General features: G+C 41.9%; 1 protein-coding gene across 1 annotated transcript; it reads left to right on the plus strand.

The window, feature by feature from the left end:
- Nucleotides 1-1,870: 1,870 nt before the first annotated feature.
- LOC103534354 (cytosolic phospholipase A2 epsilon-like) lies at nucleotides 1,871-17,702 on the plus strand. The gene is made up of 20 exons (XM_030451656.1): nucleotides 1,871-1,941; nucleotides 4,311-4,383; nucleotides 5,089-5,225; nucleotides 5,614-5,745; nucleotides 7,062-7,102; nucleotides 7,779-7,821; nucleotides 8,587-8,659; nucleotides 8,862-9,031; nucleotides 9,172-9,252; nucleotides 10,016-10,053; nucleotides 10,852-10,987; nucleotides 11,611-11,747; nucleotides 12,129-12,351; nucleotides 13,490-13,604; nucleotides 13,959-14,096; nucleotides 14,514-14,621; nucleotides 15,311-15,502; nucleotides 15,973-16,139; nucleotides 16,507-16,693; nucleotides 17,494-17,702. The coding sequence occupies exons 1-20, from the start codon at nucleotides 1,897-1,899 to the stop codon at nucleotides 17,700-17,702; spliced, it is 2,445 nt and encodes an 814-aa protein (XP_030307516.1). The 5' UTR covers nucleotides 1,871-1,896.
- The last annotated feature ends 748 nt before the right edge of the window (nucleotides 17,703-18,450 follow it).

Consider the following 18,450-nt stretch of genomic DNA (forward strand, 5'->3'; position numbering starts at 1 on the left):
TAACTATGACTGAAAGATGCTGATGTTGCTGAGGGTTTTTCTGTGACCTAATGAAAAATGCATTTCACCAAGCTACATAATTGCAGCTGGCACATGGAAGAAATATGTCTGTAGATGCAACTCTTCTCTGCATTGTGAAATGACATAGCCTATAGCAAAAATTTATTGTATGGACTCTGATGACTTTTCTGCATGGGAAGTGCAAAGGGGAACTGTGCTGCCTGGCAACAGTATTTAACCAGTAAGCTCAAGGTTTCTCAGGGAATGGCTAACTTCTTGTAGACAGTATATCAGGAGAGCAGGGAAGCCAAAGTACTCCCTTTCCCCAGTGGTTTTGATCTGTTTTGATGTGTTAAGGTCTTTGATGGCCCTTTTTTTGTCCTGTTCCAGTGAGCTGGGAGCTGTGCTGGTTTTGAAAAGATTAGGGGTTAGCTAGGTGCTCTCAGGAGCAGGCACAGGGGCAGTGGAGCCTTTGGAGGTCTTCTGAGGTCAGTGTAAGTGTTTCCTCTGGCTGGCAGGGTTCACTGGGTCAAACATGGGTGCTGAAATGCTGCCAGACTACAGCCAGAGTCAGTCTGAGCCGGAAAGTGGTGCAGAAGGATTCCCAGGGGGTGGAGCTGAACTAAGGAAAGTCATTGCTTCAGGAGTCTTCATCCTGAAATAAAAATAATAATGAGGCATAGGAAAGGAGGGATCTCTCTACAGTGATTTGATGAGACTTAGAAACACTTAAACTGGCTTTTTCAAGAGCCAGTTTAGTCTGAGAGCAAGTATTGTAGCATTTGTTTGTTTTGTGTTTTTTTTTCCTTTAGCTGTTTTATCCTTTTTACTATTAGAGGTAACCAAAATCCAACTAATGCATTGCTGCTGGGCTCTGTACTTCTGTAGGCTTTGAGGTCCTGCTAAGTGGCAAGTTCAATGCTCAGATAAAAGGGCATCCTTGTCTTACCGTTAGCCATTGGTCACTCTTGGGCAAACAGCATAATTCCAGCTATTGTACAGGGCAAAGGTGTTTTTTTCATAATTTGACAACCGGATTCTGTTTCCTACCATAAGAAAATGGGAGGGGAATAACTGGGTGTAGAGGTGGGGCTCTGAGTCAGTTTATAAAACAGTTGCTCACCTGCATATGAGACATTTAAGCTATTGTCTGTGGAAGCTGGAAGATGTGAAAAAGCACTGCCACAGCTGATACAGGACGTGTGTGTGACAGAGACCACAATGGAGCAAAATCATATTTTGCCTCAGGTAAGCAGGGTGCAGAGCAAAGCAAGGTGTCTGGGATCTCAGGCAGTTCTGGTGTACTTGGTGCAAAGATAGCACCACTTGTCATTGACTGTAAATGCACAGGGAGAAAAAGACTGTGCTTTGAGAACTCCTTATCAAAATTTTAAAAAAATTAAAACAAGCCATAAGAAGGAAGGAGAGACTACTTGGGAAGTAAGACTTTATTTACAAGGGGAGCAGAGTGTATATCTGGGGGGTTTCTTCAGTTAGAAACGCCATGTATGCGACCTAAGGATTAAATAGTGCGGAGCTGTGCATCGAGGTGAAACAGTAATGACAGGCTGTGTTTATGGGAGACAGGTTTGCTGTTCCTTTAATAGTTGGGGCCAGGAGCTGCCTTCCTTCCCCTTGTGTCATGCAGAGGGTGGGCCTCACCCTGGCTGCTACGCCTCTGTGGGTGCAGGCAGGGTTCAGGCAGGCACAGCAGCAAATGCCGGCACCTGCCCGGGCTCTGCCCCCAGCGCTGGCCATGGGTTCCCCTTTGCTGCTGTTGTGCAGGGCCATGAGAATGGCTTTTAAGAGGCAGGGTGGCTTTTCCAGGGGTAACGTGTTCCCTTCTTCTTGTTGCAGGAGCTGATCCCTCAAACTAGTGAGCTAGCAGAAGTAATTATGCAGCCAGACGCTGATGGGGACCAGCGGACTCCTGTTACAAAGGTACCCGAAAGGAGAAGTAAGAAAAATAAAACTGTAAGAGACTTTTCTTCTGGGTGGAGCCTGGGTGTGAGCAGACAGGGTTCAGCATTTGCCAAGCAGTCTAATTAGCTGCCAGAGCAGCTCCTTCTGTGAAACTCTGAAGCTTACTTCACTTAGGTAGTCTTGCTTCATGTTAAAGCCTTAATGCTGTTTTCTAACCTTGGCATGTGGGAAATGACTCCTGTTTTAACCAGACTAATATCATTCAGAGGGTAGGTTTGCGTAGGCTTTCTGCTACATATGCCTTGCTAAAGCATGAGGGCAAGTTTACTGCCAGTGTAGGTAAGGAATATCTGAAATTGTGCCATTAACTCCCACGTAAGAGTAGGGCACAATCTTGAAGTGGGATTTCAGCACCTGATTTCCTGGACAAATTCTTCTTCTTCTTCTGAAAGGCCCTAATAGTTTTCCAGGAGACTTCAGTCACATGATATGAATTTTTCCTCTAGGAAATGAGAAGGCTATAGATGTTCTGAATAAGATTTATTTATTTTTTTTTAACCTTGTTCTCTCTAGTTTGAGGCTTTTAAGTAATAATTAGGAATTTTCACTCATTCTGTTTGGAGCTATGTTGCTAAGTGGTAATTGTTGTGCCTCCAGATTAAGGCAGAGCCATCCCTTTCTGTTGATTAGTTGAATGGAAAATGTAAAGATGAGAAAACACTCCCTACAACAGTTCCCTACACTGCAGGGACCACAGCAGGTTCAGAAGAACAAACCAACCCTCACACATTTTTTTTAGGCAAAACTCATGCTTTTAGTGGGATTTAGGCCATTTATTTATACTTCTGTGATGTCTAAGCCAAGGTTCCCTGGCTATGACAAGGCACATCCACATGCCTGAGGTCTTCGCTCAACCTGCACTATCTCCCTGGTGCTTCGGGATCATCACAAGCCCCATCCAGGGGACCCAATCCCCTAAACTGAGTTGAGCCTTTCCAGGAAAGTGCCCTCTCCAAAGCCAGCCACTGGCACTTACCAGTTCTGCAGTTCCTGAATACTTTCCACCTGAACCTGGGTCATTTCTGTGCCTCAGGAGTTGGATTTTAGACAATGAATACAAATGCCTTTGAGGGTCTCACCCACAGCTACTCTTTGTACTCCTAGCAGTGGTTTGACACCCTTGATTTTCACCCCTAGTCACCTGCTGTGCTGCTGAACACCACAAATATCACAGGTGCCTTTTCCTAGTGGAGTGTTTTGGTGACCTGATGGCTAATTTTCCCTGTTTCTTCATTAGCCTGTTTGCTAAATACTCTCAGTCTCAACAACATATACTCATTAGCCCCAGCTGCATGCATTAATACACTCAGGTTGAAGCTTAGGAGAGACATCACATGGATTTATGTTCCATATCTGAATACAGATGCACTTTTTATGGGCACTAAGCATGGCACATTATTGGTACAGTCCATGATAGATTGCTTTGCTTAGACAGGCCAACCAGAATAAAAGCCCTGATCCTGCAAGTGCCTGTGTCACATCCCAGTTGGATTGACAAAATCAGTCACTCCAGGTCTGACAATGGTCTTTTTATAGCAATTTTTTTTCCAGTTTATGTGGGGTAAGCAGGTGGCATTGGTACTTGTTCAAGGCTCTGTAGTTGCTTTAAAGACCTTTTCTATTTTAATGCTTCTGGAGCAATTTACAGCAATTTTGCTGCTGATTTCTGTGTCTTTTCCCCCTTTGTGGGACAGTAGACATAAAAGGTAACAGATAAAAGGAAATTGGTAATAATGTTATTTCATTGATTATTTTATGGTGAAAGGAGAAAGCATATGTTGGGCTCCAACATCAGGCTGGAACAGCAATGTGAGAAACTAAGAAGTCAAACATGAGGCCTTAATGTCAGAGGCATGGGCTGATAGGAAAGAGGGAAGCCAAAAGGCACAGACAAGAGTTTCTTATCAGGCATAAAATGGTTTGTTTGTACTTCTTATGCAAAACAGTCCAAAGAAACTCCCCACATGAAGAGTTTACTTGGTTTATAAGTAAATATTCTCCCAAACTGTATCTTACCATTTTGCACAGCTTGATTTTAATCAGGTAGCAAATATAATAATAATATAATAATACAATTATAATAATACAATACAATAATACAAATTCACATATCATGCTATAAAAGCAGAGAAGTCTGACAGCACTTGATTTAGGTATTAGTAGGAAAATAAATGTACTGCTTATTTCATAGTCACAGAAAATTGAAATATGTTGTTTGTGACCTGCTTATTTCTGTTTTCCAAAATGATATCTGCCTTTAGCATTAATTCCTATTTTTTGCATGATTTGTTTGGTTTTTGTTTGGTTTTTTTTTTTTGTCCTTGCAGATAGAATCATCTCTGTGTTATTTACTGACTATAAGAGTCATAAGAGCAAGAAATATTCACCAGGCAGATGTTTGTAAGTATTTGTAATGTTCTGTATGGTCCCCTTAACCTTCATGGGGTGCTAGTTAGTCCTACTCCAAGTCCTTCCCCTTCCTAGATTTCTTCCATGGATGGAGAAAGTCCTCTCCCTGGCATGCTTGTTCCAGCAATGAACACAGCATTTTGCTCTTCTTTGCATCATCTCAGTTATGGGCAGAGATAACTCTGTAAGGTCACAGCTATACCAATTGCACAGTTCCCTGTGTAACACCTTTCACAGATAAAAGGCCATTAAATGATACTTTTTGTAGGTTCAATTCTGATGGTCTGCAATTGAAATAGAATAGAAGATTCTAGGTTTACTTATGCAGAAATCGAATTTCTTTTTTTTTTTTTTTATATATATATCTTGTTCAGTATTCTGTCAGGCTAAAATAGAAGCTATCACTTTGCTTCCTGAATCCTGGGCTAAAACATTTGCTTGATAACACAGAAGGAGGAGCTATCACTTTGGCTTTAGTGCTTTTGTTATATCTCTAATTGCTTTTATTCAGAGAAGACTCATGTCCTTTTTTTTTTTTTCTCCATTCCCATTATGTAATTTAGAATGTTTGTGTAGGACTGACATGTCATCATGTATCATGTTGTCTCTCTTTGAAAGCAAAGCTTCGTGTCATTCAATACTTTCTTTCTTCTAAAGCATACCCCCATTTTAGATGTTTTCTTTTTTAACATACAGTAACTCAGACTGATTGCTACGTGAGCCTATGGTTGCCAACTGCTTCAGCTGACAAATTTCAGACTAAAATAATCAAGAATTGCAAAGATCCAGTCTGGAATGAGACTTTCTACTTCAGGATCCAGAGTAAGGTCAAGGTACTGAGCTGAGACTTCCCTGTTAACCATGACCCAAGGAGAAACTGCCAGGCTTTATCCTTTTGCAAAGGAAAAAGTAATTTTCTGAAGAGGCGAGGAAAGATGAAGGAAGATGCAAGAATAACACATATCCTTACAATGGTTTTCCCTGTCATGAAAGACACTTATCTTTCTTGGCCACAGGTAGAATGTGACCTTGGAGATGTCTGTGATTTCCTCTCATTCCTCCTTGTAGGCAGATGCCTGCATAGAGTTGATTTCCCCTTTCCTTCCCTTGCTGCTCTTTTCTTTACTTCCTCCCACTCCTCACAGCAGCTGGCTGAGACAGCTGTCCTCAGGATTGCTTTAAATAAAACCTGAAACATTTCTAAAGTCCTTCCCTTCCCAGAATGTGCTGGAGCTGGCACTCTATGACAAGGATGTGATTACTCAAGATGACCACCTCTTCACAGTGTGCTTTGATATAGCCAGACTTTCCCTAGGAGAGCAAGTCTTCATGCACTTCAAGTGTGATTCACAGGTGAGATCTGAAATAAGAAATGGAATAGATTGGCAGAAATGTGTTTGTCTTTTTTTCTAAAATGTTACTGGCCAAATCTTTGTTTTCCCTCCTACATACAAACTGTCCATCCATGTAAAAAGTTGTTGTTTTTCACTCTGACATGGGAAAGCCTCTTCACACCTGGATCTGTAGGGATACTGGAGTGTTTGGTGTTGGCCACAGAGGCCCCCAAGCTTTAGGTGTCTTTACAAAATTGTCACTTTGCTGAGCCTGCCCCCATCAAGGATCAAGGATTGTATCCACACCAGTGCATGGTACATTTTGTCATAGCTTGTTACTTAACCTAGTAATTAGGAACTATTAACTCTGTGATCATAACCAAGTGTTGAACCAGACTGGTTGCTAATTATGGACTGTGGTGTGGGTGTTTAAATAAGGTGTCTAAGTCATGCCACTCAGCTGTGCAACCTGAAATATTTCTATTTTGAACACCCAGGGAGGCTCTGAAAGTCACACATCCCACCTCCCAGTATGTCCCTCTTTTTTTCCAGTTCCCTCCAGTTCCCTTGGTTGATTAATTACCTTATCTACACACACCCCAACTCCACTCTGCAGTTTATTAGCTTTAAATGCCTTATTTGAACATTTCTTCATCTGCAATTGAGGAGGAGCAGTGTGTGGTCTTCCACTAGGCCCTGGTAAAATAACAACATTCAGCTCATTATAATTCACTATTAAGACTTTTCTGGTGTTTTTAATGTAATATGTAATTTGAGCAACTAAGTAACCTACAGCATGATATCTCTTCTCTGTTCATCATTCCTTTTGTCCCCACCTTTGTTTTCCTCCCTCCTGTGTTTCCTTCCATTAGGGATTATATTTTCTACACCAGCCCACAGACCAGGCCTTAATGTCAGATTTATCTCTACCCCAAAGCCCTCAACACCTTGCCAGAGAGGTTGTCCTCCTCCACAGATGCTTTGCCTCTAACAGATTTCCCCCTCCTTGCACCAGAGGGCTCGGGCTGCTCCCTGCAGCAGAACCTCTCTCTGCTGGGTCAGGAAGAGGCAGCACCTCTGCCTGGCTCTGTGCCTTGTGCTCCAGCAGAACTAGAGAAGTCAATTACTTTCTTTGTTGAAAACTTCTATCCAGAAGCTTCCTCTCAATAAAGAATCTTGAGGCTCAAGACACACAGATGGAAGGTGCTGGGTGCATTTATTTTAAATTCTCTGCCAGTCACAAGTTGTGCATATGTAGCTGTATTGCCAGAATCAGAGCTTCCATCATGGGAACTGCCAGTAGACTGGTGCCATTTTCCTTTCTTTGTTTTCCAGAGACAACAGGAGCTAGAGGTGGGATTTGCATTGGATAATATGTGAGTAAACATGAAATGCAACATAATCTGCAGAAAAAATCCCCAGCAATTCACAGGTGTGAATAAACTAGTCTAATTGTCCAGAGTGGATCATCCTTAATGCTGATGATGAATTCTGTTTCCCAAGGAATCTGGACTATGAGCTGTTGGATAAATGGAGTGTTCCTGGATGACCCACTGTGAACTTTAGGCAGGCAGAGAGAACATACTAAAACATTTTTTTTGTCAAGTGCAATGACTACTTTTGAAGGCCAGAACACAGGGACTGCTCTTCTGTCATATTTTAGAGATCAGAGGGGAGTTTGCCTCCTTTCAAAGTATAACGTGGAATAACACACTGACTTTCTGACCCCGAGTCCTTTAGCAGTCCTGGATTTGGAGAAAGGATCTGCTGTCTCCATTTAAGGCTCAGGATAAGCTCACTACATGATTTGGCCCTTGGCCCTGCAGTACTTTTTTCTGAGCTGCAGGACTGGACAAGCTAGTAGGATGATGATTGTGCCTTGCCAGAGTAAAGTGAGAAAACCTGTACCAAAAGACTCCTGGCACTTTTCTTCAAATCCAATACAGAGCTAAAAATATGCAAGAGGAAAATTAGGAGTAGGGGTGTGGCTTACAAATTATACTGTAATTATACTGAGTTATAAAAAAAATTATTCTTCTTTCTGTTTCCTAGTTCAGGTCCTCCTGAAACCATCATTACTAATGGAGTGCTAGTGGTGAGTGTTATGTGTCATCATCTTTCTTGTCCTCTTGCCACATTTTTTTCACTTGTCTCACAGCCATCAGGCCATTAGACACTTTGAACAACCAAAGCCAGCACTGAAACTCTGTGATTTCCCTCTTCATCATCTGTCTCACAGAACATCCTCATGGATGGCATTGGTGGAGAGGCTGTGCCTGGAACTGCAGGGAGATCCCCCATACTAGTATCATTCTGGTGTTGCAAAATCAACAGATGGCAGAGGTTTAGGTCTGAGACATCAGTGGGGCAGTGAACTCTCCCTGGGACATCACTCCTTCCAAATTCCTATATTGCCAAAGCAACAAGATTTGTCCTGTCCCAGGCACACATCATGTCCTGCATTCCTAACTCTGCTTTTTACAGAGGGACTTTCTGACCTTGCCATTTTCTCTTTTATTACCTCTGTTTCCTCTTATTACTTATTTATAAATCAGATTCTGCTGGGATCCTGAGACTGCTGATTTTCACTTTGTCCTTACCTTCTCCCTTCTGCAAGCCCTGTTCATCCAGGGCTCACTCCCAGCCTTGCCCTGGCTGTGTCCAGTTTCTCAAAGACTCCTCCTGTTCCAGCCAGCATCTGGTATCCAGGTTGCTGTGGAGATAAAATGTTCTCCTTGGGACAAAGTCCACTGCCTGTGGAGCATTTGTATCCCTACCAGCAGGAGTTTAAATTAGGAGAGAGAATCTCAGGGTGGAAAATACCCTGATATGAGCCATTTTATTTTTATGTCTCCTACAGTCTCGCAAAATCTGCTCCTTGGAAGTCCAGGTGGTTGAGAAGAAGAAGAAAAAGAAGAAGAAATCTTCCTCAAGTGAGATTATTTCTCCTTCAGCTGTTTTTAAATAATGACAGGCTAATATTTTGAAGGCAATTGGCTTAACTGGCTTAGTGTACAAATGATGAAACCCCACATCCCCAAACATGAGAACAGCACTGTGATAGACTTCATAAGAACTTTCATTTCCAGTTTTGATAAAAATTTGTTGTTGTCTGCTTTTATGTCACTTTCATAGAGAAAGAATTCTCCTTTAAAGTACAAGGCTCTTATGAGGGCACCCAAGAAATTATGCTGCGATCTGATCTGATTTTTAGCTCCTTGTCTCCTGCCAAATTCCACTATGCCAGGTACAGGCAGCCAAAGCTGGATGTTATGCTACCAGGGAAGAAACCATCTCCATCCTTGGTATGTTAAAACCAAACTTTATAAAGCATAATAATGTCATGTAAAGAAACATGCGTCATAAATAGTAATATTAATTTGTATTGTGGGAAGAAAGTAGCACTCCCTACAATATAAACTGAGGTATATTTGTATTTTTTCAGTGCTCACATATGTATGGTACAGGCTCTCCAAATATGGAGCTTCATTCCCTCCTAAATGGAAAAAAAATTATCTTAGCAGAGGTAAGTGTCTGCTCTTTTGTGGGAAAGGCTGAGAAACCTGAGGGTGGAAGTCTGCATCACTCTGATTATCAGGGGGGTAATCATCTGACGATGAAAACCTGCAGACAAAAATGCCACAATCTTACAGTAGTGGGTATTTAAGTGAAAAGGCCAGGTTGTGCCTTGTTCTGTTTGAATGGGTGTGGGAATATGGGAAATCATGTTACTCCATCCTGATCTTACTTCATGCTAAATTTAGAGGCTCTTCTTTTCTCCATCTCACACACCAGTAGAGCACCTGAACTAACTGAGGTAGTGCCAGTCTCTTGCTGATGGTGACTGTGCTTTGCAAAGCACCTTTAGATTCATGGATTAAAAAGAATAAATTATCCATCTAGATTGAAAGAACACAGATGATGGCTGGTGTGGGGTACAAGGGACAGAAAGGGAGGAGCAAATGGTGCTGTAGTAGAGTGACTGTAGCCTGGCTACCTGCCTAAGAGAGGTAATGTTGGTGGGGATAGATAAGGTGTACATTATCATTACTTTTTTCTGGACTCAGTTGTCCTCAGGAATTACATTCACTGGAAGCCATTGGGAATTACAGAAACATTTCCCTGACAATAAGCCAATGTGGTCAGCTCATGTCTTCTGCTGGATATCAGAGCTCCCAATGTGTAGTTGTATTGCTAGGACTGAACAAGCTGAAATTCATCCCAGAGGTGTGAGGAGGAGTGTTAAGGCAGGCTGTCATACTTACACTCTTTGCATTCTTGCTTTACAGGATAAAGGATTTGATTTATATGCAAAGGCTGAAGACTGGTAAGAGCCTTGGCCAGTCTTGGAGGCTAATTCATCCTTAGCTAAACTCATCTCCCCTCTTGCTCTTTACTGGACAGAAGGACAACAGGGCAGTAGGTTGTGTGAGCAGGTGATGTGGAATTAACATGAGCTGAAAGAAAACTACATGTGTAAAATCAACAATACATGTAGATAATCTATATTAGTGCTACAGTCTAGCAACTGCAACGATGTTTCAAGGGTTGGACTCGATGATCTCTGAGGTCCCTTCCAACCCAGCCAATTCTATGATTCTATATTAAAGACACAAATCATGAAAAAAAATGCATGAGATAGTAGAAATATTATTACTAGCTAATTATCTTAGCACAGCTATGTCAGTTTTATGTTCAGAGCAGACTTTAACCATTTCTTTAAAGCTGTATAAAAGTGCAGCTGATCACCTGGTGCTACTGGTCATGAAGTAGGTAAACTTTGCTACCCACTTCAAGACAAATGTGAGAAGATTTTCCACACAGCTCTCAGTGCAGGCTAAAGTATGAGAGAAACCAGACAGCAGATGTCTCAGAAACTATCTGGAATAAGACAGGAATGTCTTTTTTGTCTTTTTTGTCTTTTTTTTTTTTTTTTTTTTTTTTTTTTGATAATCACTCAGAAATTTAGCAGTTTCTTTTTCCATCATCCTGCTGGGGAGTGTGGGGAAAGCTCCTCCTGTAAATGCAGTACTTTGTAGATCTTGTTTATTTCCTTGTATTGGAAAATGAGTTTGTCTACCAATAATAAAAGAGAATATTCTTCTTTTCCTGATCTCTGCTCCAGCCCAGACCACCTTGATGTGCGTTTAGGGTTTGACCTTTGTGTGCAAGAGCAGGAATTTCTACGCAAAAGACAGAAGTGCATTGCTCCTGCTCTGAAGAAGATCCTGCAGCTGGAAGAGGATCTGCTGGACCACCAGGTCTGTAGGTCAAACATTCAAAGCAGCTCATGAGAGCTTAGCCATGGGGAGCTAACAGCATAATATGACCTCTTTTTCTTCCCAGTTTTCTGGTCTTATCTTTAGACTTATGTATCCTTCCAATACCGCCCATATGTCTCATTTTACTCTTCTGTTCATGCCATTTGCAGGTGCTATCCTGAGTTCGAGTCAGGCTAGATATACCTTATATAGAAATGGCATCTTCTACAGACTTTACCCTACTACTGTTATCTTTGTTGATAATCCTTCCTCCTTTCCCTGACCCACGAGATTTCCTTTTAAATCCTGTCTTCACAACTGATGTTTTCTCTTACTGTTATCTTTGGTTTGAATTAATGTGTTTTTGTTCGGTTGGTTGGTTTGTTTTTTACCAAATATCTGTGTTGAACACATTGGAGACAAGTGTCACCTATCTAAGCAAAAACTGTCATCACTTTTATTCCTGTCATGCTTTACAAAACAAACAGTAGCTTACGTTTCAGTAGAAATCACTTGGAAAGAAGTCTGTATCTGGGCACTTGTGATGTTTATCAGGCTTTGTGAAGCAGAAGGTCTCTGCTGAAACCCACTGTCTCACACCTCACTCTTTGCATGTTGCCCAGACCCCAGTGGTGGCCATCATGACCACGGGAGGAGGGATGAGATCTTTGACAGCGCTCTACGGCAGTTTGCGGGGACTCCAGAAACTCAACTTCTTGGATTGTGCCACGTACCTGACTGGCTTGTCTGGGACTACCTGGTAACTACAACTCTCTGCTGGAGTCTTCCTGATGACACTGATGCACTGAAGTAGGCTGGGTCTGATGTGGAGTAGTCCTGTGATACCTTTGCAGCAGTCCTGTTTTTCTGATCATCTTGCAAAACTGTCAGGCTGAAGTCTTTCCATTAGGGATGTAACAAAGTTTGCATGAAAATAAGTGGTTTTATAAGAGCAGCTTCTGGAAAATTCCTCAAGCCATTTTGACAGGGGTAATAACTCTGATTTCAAAGGGAAAATGTGATAGTTTCTTAGGGACCATGATTTCAAAATACCTTAAAAGAAAACATAAAATGTAGCCATTACCTCCTTCAAATCCTGGTGCATTTATTCCCTTCTTCAATATATATTTCCTCTTTCTAGGACCATGTCAAACTTGTACCGAGATGCTGACTGGTCACAAAATGATCTTGACAAGCAAATCAGCGAGGCTCGAAAACATATGACAAAATGCAAAATAAATTCCCTTTCCTTCCATTACCTGAAGTATTACAAAAAGCAGCTATATCAACGGAAAAAAGAGGGCCGCAAAACATCTTTTATAGATCTCTGGGGGCTTGTCCTGGAATCTTTGCTGCATGATGGGGTATAGTATGTCATAGACCTGCATTTACAGTGGCTTACAACTTCCTGAAAATTAATTTCTGGAGAAAATGTTTTTCTGTTTGTTATGAGACTGTGAGTATGCAAATTCACAGCTGATTTCAGAACATTTGGTGGCAGTGCTTTAAATACTTAACCACGTTGGAAATAAGCATTGTTGCTTGTGGAAATAAACATTCTTTTGGATATGTTTTGTAGTGGAACAAAGCAATCAGACACCTCTGATTACCGAGAAGTGGGTGTGAGCCGGTATCAAATCCACCTGTGCCCAATTAGGGCAGGCCCCCTATTGAGCATGTGCAAGACCAGGGGGCCAATAAAAGGTGAAACTCATAGCCACAGACTAGCTCACTCCTGAGCACTGTATTACCTTTATTCCACCACTAGTGCTCATTGCCTCCAAGGTGAGGCTCTCGTGGTGCAGCTGGTTCAGACCCAGTACTGCAATGCCGAAAGCCCCGGGTTTGAGTCTCCACAGAGAGCCTCACCTTGGAGGCGATGAGCACTAGTGGCACAATGAGGGTAATACAGTGCTCAAAGAGCTACCAGCCTCTCTCGTGACTAGCCCAGCAGTGAGCCAGTCTGTGGCTGTGAATCTCACCTTGGAGGCGATGAGCGCTAGTGGTGCAATAAAGCTAATACAGTGCTCGGGAGTGAGCTAGTCTGTGGCTGTGAGTTTCACCTTTTATTGGCCCCCTGGTCTTGCACATGCTAAATAGGGGACCTGCCCTAATTGGGCACAGGTGGATTTGATACCGGCTCACACCCACTTCTTGGTAATCAGAGGCGTCTGATTGCTTTGTTCCACTACAACGTTTTTTCTGAGAAAACTACAATAACAACATTTTGAACAAAATATTATATTTTAAGATTTTTTTTTGCATGTTATACATTTTATTTAGAAATAGGAAACTTCTAGACGTTACCTTAATGAATCAGATGTCTGCAGGTATTTCAATAACAGAATGCTTACAGGAATCTGGAAAAAATGGAACATTTCAGAATTTAAGCCTAGCACCCTTTATACCATAAAGGCAGAAATTTTTCTGCCCCACATGCTTAGATGCAGACCTTCCTGTGCTAATTTTCATCTTGGTGTAACCTTATTTCTGGGATCACAGAAAGACAACCACAGACTCTCTGATCAGCAACGGGCCCTGGATCGTGGTCAGAACCCATTGCCCATCTATACTGCAGTCAATGTCAAGAACAACTATAGCACTCTGGATTTCAAAGGTAGTTGTGAGACTTAGACTCATATGTGTTTATAGTGAAGCTGATAAATCCTGGGACAGTATTGTCAGATGAAAAGTCCTCTTATTTAAAGCTCAGAACTTCAGCTGTGTGTCCATGGAATGTCCCTGTGGTCAGGTAAAGGTTTGACTGTCTATTCAGCAGTCAAAAATATCCCAAAGACTTTTCATGCTCATTAGTTTCCATTTGTACCATGCTTATAACTGATTGCTACAGGTCTAGACTGAAATGCAGAAATTATTTTAATTTTTCACTCCTTTCATTCCCATGATAGCAACTTCGTTTTTATCTACAGCTAAGGGGCTGTATGAAAACTTTTTCCAATCCTTTTCACAGAATGGGTGGAGTTCACCCCTTATGAGGTGGGGTTGCAAAAATATGGAGCTTTTGTTCGCACTGAGGATTTTGGCAGTGAGTTCTTCATGGGTCGGCTGATGAAGAAGGTCCCCGAGTCCAGGATCTGCTTCTTAGAAGGTTAACAATTGTCTTAAAAATACCTGAAGGATTTTTATTTTACTTGTGATCTATATAAACTAAGCAGCAAGAAAGTACTGGGTCAGACCTCTCAGACTGCAAATTTTCATCCTTTCTTTCTGTACAGGCCTTGTGATATTGGTCGTTTGGTTTTGTTTTCTGAAAACCCAAGATCTTAAAATCATATCAATTCACATAAATCTGACAATCCATTAAAATAAGTATCCAGCCCAAAGTACCATAGGACAAAATCTCAATACCAACCTATTGTTTAAAAACACAGAAGCCAAATAAAAGTAGCACCACATCCATTTAAAACAAACTAAAGAAAAGTGTAAACCCTGAATTTCTTCTCACAGTAACAGTTTGTAATATGTGATGTGTGAATCTTTTAGTTAGAAATCTTTTCCTTTACAGGTGTGTGGAGCAGTTTATTTTCACTGAATGTGTTATACATATGGAATTTATCCCACTCATCAGAAGATTTCTGGCACAGGTGGACCCGGGACAAAATTAACAATATAGGTAAATTATCATACTTCCTTTGGGTGTATTCACTATTAGATAGACTTAATCGTTAGATGAATGCTCACAACCTTCTGCTATGTGAGATGTGCATCATACATTTGGTATTTTTTTGGAGTTTTTATTCAAAGGCCACATTGCCTTTCTGGAAGACATTGGATTCTAAGTTTCATACTGCAAAGCATGATCCAGTCCCGTGAGCTATACGTTCACTGAAGGCTCAGTGCTGATGTTTGCAGATGGGTGAAATGTTCAAGAATAGTAAGATTGGTGTGTAAATCATTGATAAAGCAAAAACCATTTGACTGCTCCAAGTATGAGCTACTGTAATACAGATATGGACAAAAATTCCCCTTTTCCAAAGCCTGAATTCAGTCTGTTGCATAAGTGTGCGTGTATCTGGTGTACACAGATGTTTATTGCTGCCTGATAATGGGTCTTGTTTTTCATCCAAGTTTGGCCTGTGTGAGGAAGTGGTATTTGGTTGTCAAGAAACAAGTAGCATTTTATTTTCTTTTTCATTTGGTCACTTGTGATTACTGCTGAGTCTTTTCATCCTAGGCCTTTTAAATAAAGACCGATTTTTTTTTAATTATTATTTTATTTTTATTTATTTTTTTACTTACCTTGAATCTTGGGGGATGACTTTGCTCTAGGCAGGTAGAAATTAACAGCTTTTCCCTGTGCAGAGGAGGAACCACTCCTACCCCTGAAGCCTCATGAGCTGAGGACTCGGCTGTTCACCCCTCCTGGCCCCCTGGGCAGCGCTCTGCGCTCCGCTCTCACCGACCGCCTCTGCCTTGCCCAGGAGCACAACTTCCTAAAAGGGTTCCAGATGCACAATGACTACCTGGAAAACAAGCACTTCTGCAGATGGAAAGGTGAGAGGAGATCTGTGTGCCTGAGGAGAGAATAAACACACAGAACAAAATGAAAACACAGAGCTGATATTAAACTTCAAGGTCAGAGGCCGTGTTTGGGCAGAACCACACTAGCATTGTCAATCATTGGTGGCACACTGGGATGGAGGATGGAGTGGTGTTGAGCTCCAAGCCTGTGGTTTGCTGGTGGCACACATCTGCTGAGCCAGGGGCACCAGGTCCTGTCTGTAGTCCACCATTTCTGTAAGACACAGTCAGTGCGTAGGCACAAGAAAACCCTTTCATGAATGTCACAGCGGGTCCAAAACTGTGTGACTGGAGCTGGGAGGGCAGAAGAGGAGGGGTACATTGAATCTCCCTTCCCCAAAGTTTATAATCTTAGGGCTCTGTGGTCATGGTGTAAGAGTGGAATTGAGGCTAAGCAGTTTTTGCACTATTGCACTTACAGAAAGAAGTATCTTTCCTTTCAGATACTGTGTTGGACACATTTCCTAATGAGCTGACACAATCAGAGGAATTCCTGTCTCTGGTAGATACAGGATTTTTCATCAATACAAGTGTCATGCCACTGTTAAAGCCAGAGAGAAAGGTGGATGTTATCCTGCATTTAAACTACAGTGCAGGATCCCAGACACAGGTGAGAGGAATTAAAACCATCTCTGTTTCTTCAGGAGCTGCATGCCTCTCAGTTTTTAACACTTAAGCATTTTCAATATTAACCCTACTAAATGTCTTAACAATTAGCATTTTTAGCTTAATGCCACGGTGTGATATTTTGTTTATAGGCTGTGCATGTTCTCATTTGGTTTTGTTGTCTGATACAACTGTTTTGTGTTCAGGGAACACAAGAAGTCTTTTCTCCACTGATGCAGTGCTTTCCAGTGAGGGTTACAGAGCTTTCACACAGCTAGCTTGGAAAACTCTCTCTTTTTTACTGGACTTCAAGAAATCTTGAGTCCTGAAATCCTCTTTAAGTCTTAGTACTGTTCTATCCATTGACCCAGGCTCTGGACCAGACCTGCAAGTATTGTTCGGAGCAGGGAATCCTTTTTCCCAAGGTGGACTTGAGTGAAGAAGATAGGAAAAACCTGAAGGAATGTTACCTCTTTGATGGTGCTGAGACTCCAGGAGCACCAGTGCTGATATTTTTCCCATTAATTAATGATACCTTCAAAAAATACAAAGCACCAGGTAAGTACTCAGGCATATAAGAAAAGGTTGACATTTCAGACAACCTATTAAAGGGAATCTATTTAATATTCCAACACCTAAAGTTCACTGTTTACCCATTTAATACATCAAATCTCTCTCTTGCTTCAAGTTACTGTCAGATTTGCTGGCATGGTGGTCCTGTTTCAGTCCCCAAGCTCGGGGGGTCAGTCTCTTTTCCTAGGCAACTCTCAGCAAGACAAGAGGGCAGGGTCTCAAGTTGTGCCAGGGGAGGTTTAGGTTGGAGATTAGAAAGAATTTCTTTACGGAGAGAGTGATCAGCCATTGGAATGGGCTGCCCAGGGAAGTAGTGGATTCTCCGTGTCTGGAGATATTTCAAAAGAGCCTGGATGTGGCACTCAGTGCCATGGTCTAGTAACTGCAGCGACAGTGGATCAAGGGTTGGACTTGATGATCTCAGAGGTCCCTTCCAATCCAGATGGTTCTATGATTTTATTATTCTAAGCTAGTTAGCTTGCAGGTAACTTTTTACCTCTAAGAGCAACAGACACAGCTCAGAACTTCAGTGTAGACACATCTAAACAGAGTAATCAGCATTTTTCTCCCCACTTCATGTGAAGCAGCTGCTTTCTAACTGAGCTCTAAGTTTGAAAAAGAATTATTTGTTTGAAAAATTATTTTAAAAATCCTGAGGAGTGGTTTAGATTATGAACTCTCTCTGTGGAGAGGCATCTCTTTCCCCTGATCTGTTAAGAGATTGCTTGCTTATGACTGGAGTAAGTCCCACCTCAAAGCACTCATTTGTCTCTCTTCTCTCCTAGGCCAGAAGCGCTCAGAGTCAGAGATGGAAGATGGCAATGTTGATCTCTATGGCTGCTGTTCCCCTTATTCAACATATTCAGTCCAATACACTGAGAAGGCATTTGACCATCTGGTTCAGCTGGGTGAATACAACATCCTGAACAATGCAGATCTCATTATGCAGGCCCTGCACACAGCAGTGGCACGGAAAAGGCAGAAAAGGAAATAATGTCAGATGAAGGAGGATGCTCTTGTGTCCCTTTGCCCGCCGAGAGGTTGAAGCTCCCTTACAATTGGCCAGCAGATTTCAAAGGATTCCTGCTCAACCTCATTGAATGGCAGTCTCAGGTGAATGAAGACACTGACTGAATAAAGAAACTTTTTTTTCCAGAGAATTTCACTGCAGCAATTCATTGCAATTCAGCTACAACAGCAGAGTGCAATTCGTTGTTTGGAACAGAGGGTGGACAGACATAAGGAAGAAAGTGCTAAGATGATCATGGTGCTACTTGCCTCGAGAAGGAGTTAGAAATATTTAAGTCTAAAATGCTCAGACAACATTAAAAGAATATTTTATTAGCATGACTTGTACTTTGTGTTTGTAAGCTGGTGCTGAGGCAGGCAGCAGCCTGGGGGCCTTATTCATGACTGGGTCTGCAGCACATTGTAGGCAAGTGTTTAAAGAACAAAAGGCACATGTCATATGGCATCCTGTGGGTGCAGATCACCTTCAACAGTGGCTTTGGACAGAGGAGGGCACAAGGCATGGGTACCAGATCAACCAAGTAAACAAGAGTGCTGATGAAGTTCTCCACTGCTTGGCCACCAAACTTCTCTGTGAACTTCTTCACTGCTTCCTGGCCCCCTTCCCACTCTTGGAGTGAGAGGCAGTACCTAGAAATATAAACTGAACAGAACAACATTCTACTGGCTTTAGTGCCCCTCCAAACAAGAGCAAAGATGTGCAGGTCTTTGAA

The sequence above is a fragment of the Calypte anna genome, chromosome 5A (assembly GCF_003957555.1).
Source record: "Calypte anna isolate BGI_N300 chromosome 5A, bCalAnn1_v1.p, whole genome shotgun sequence".
Classification (NCBI taxonomy): domain Eukaryota; kingdom Metazoa; phylum Chordata; class Aves; order Apodiformes; family Trochilidae; genus Calypte; species Calypte anna.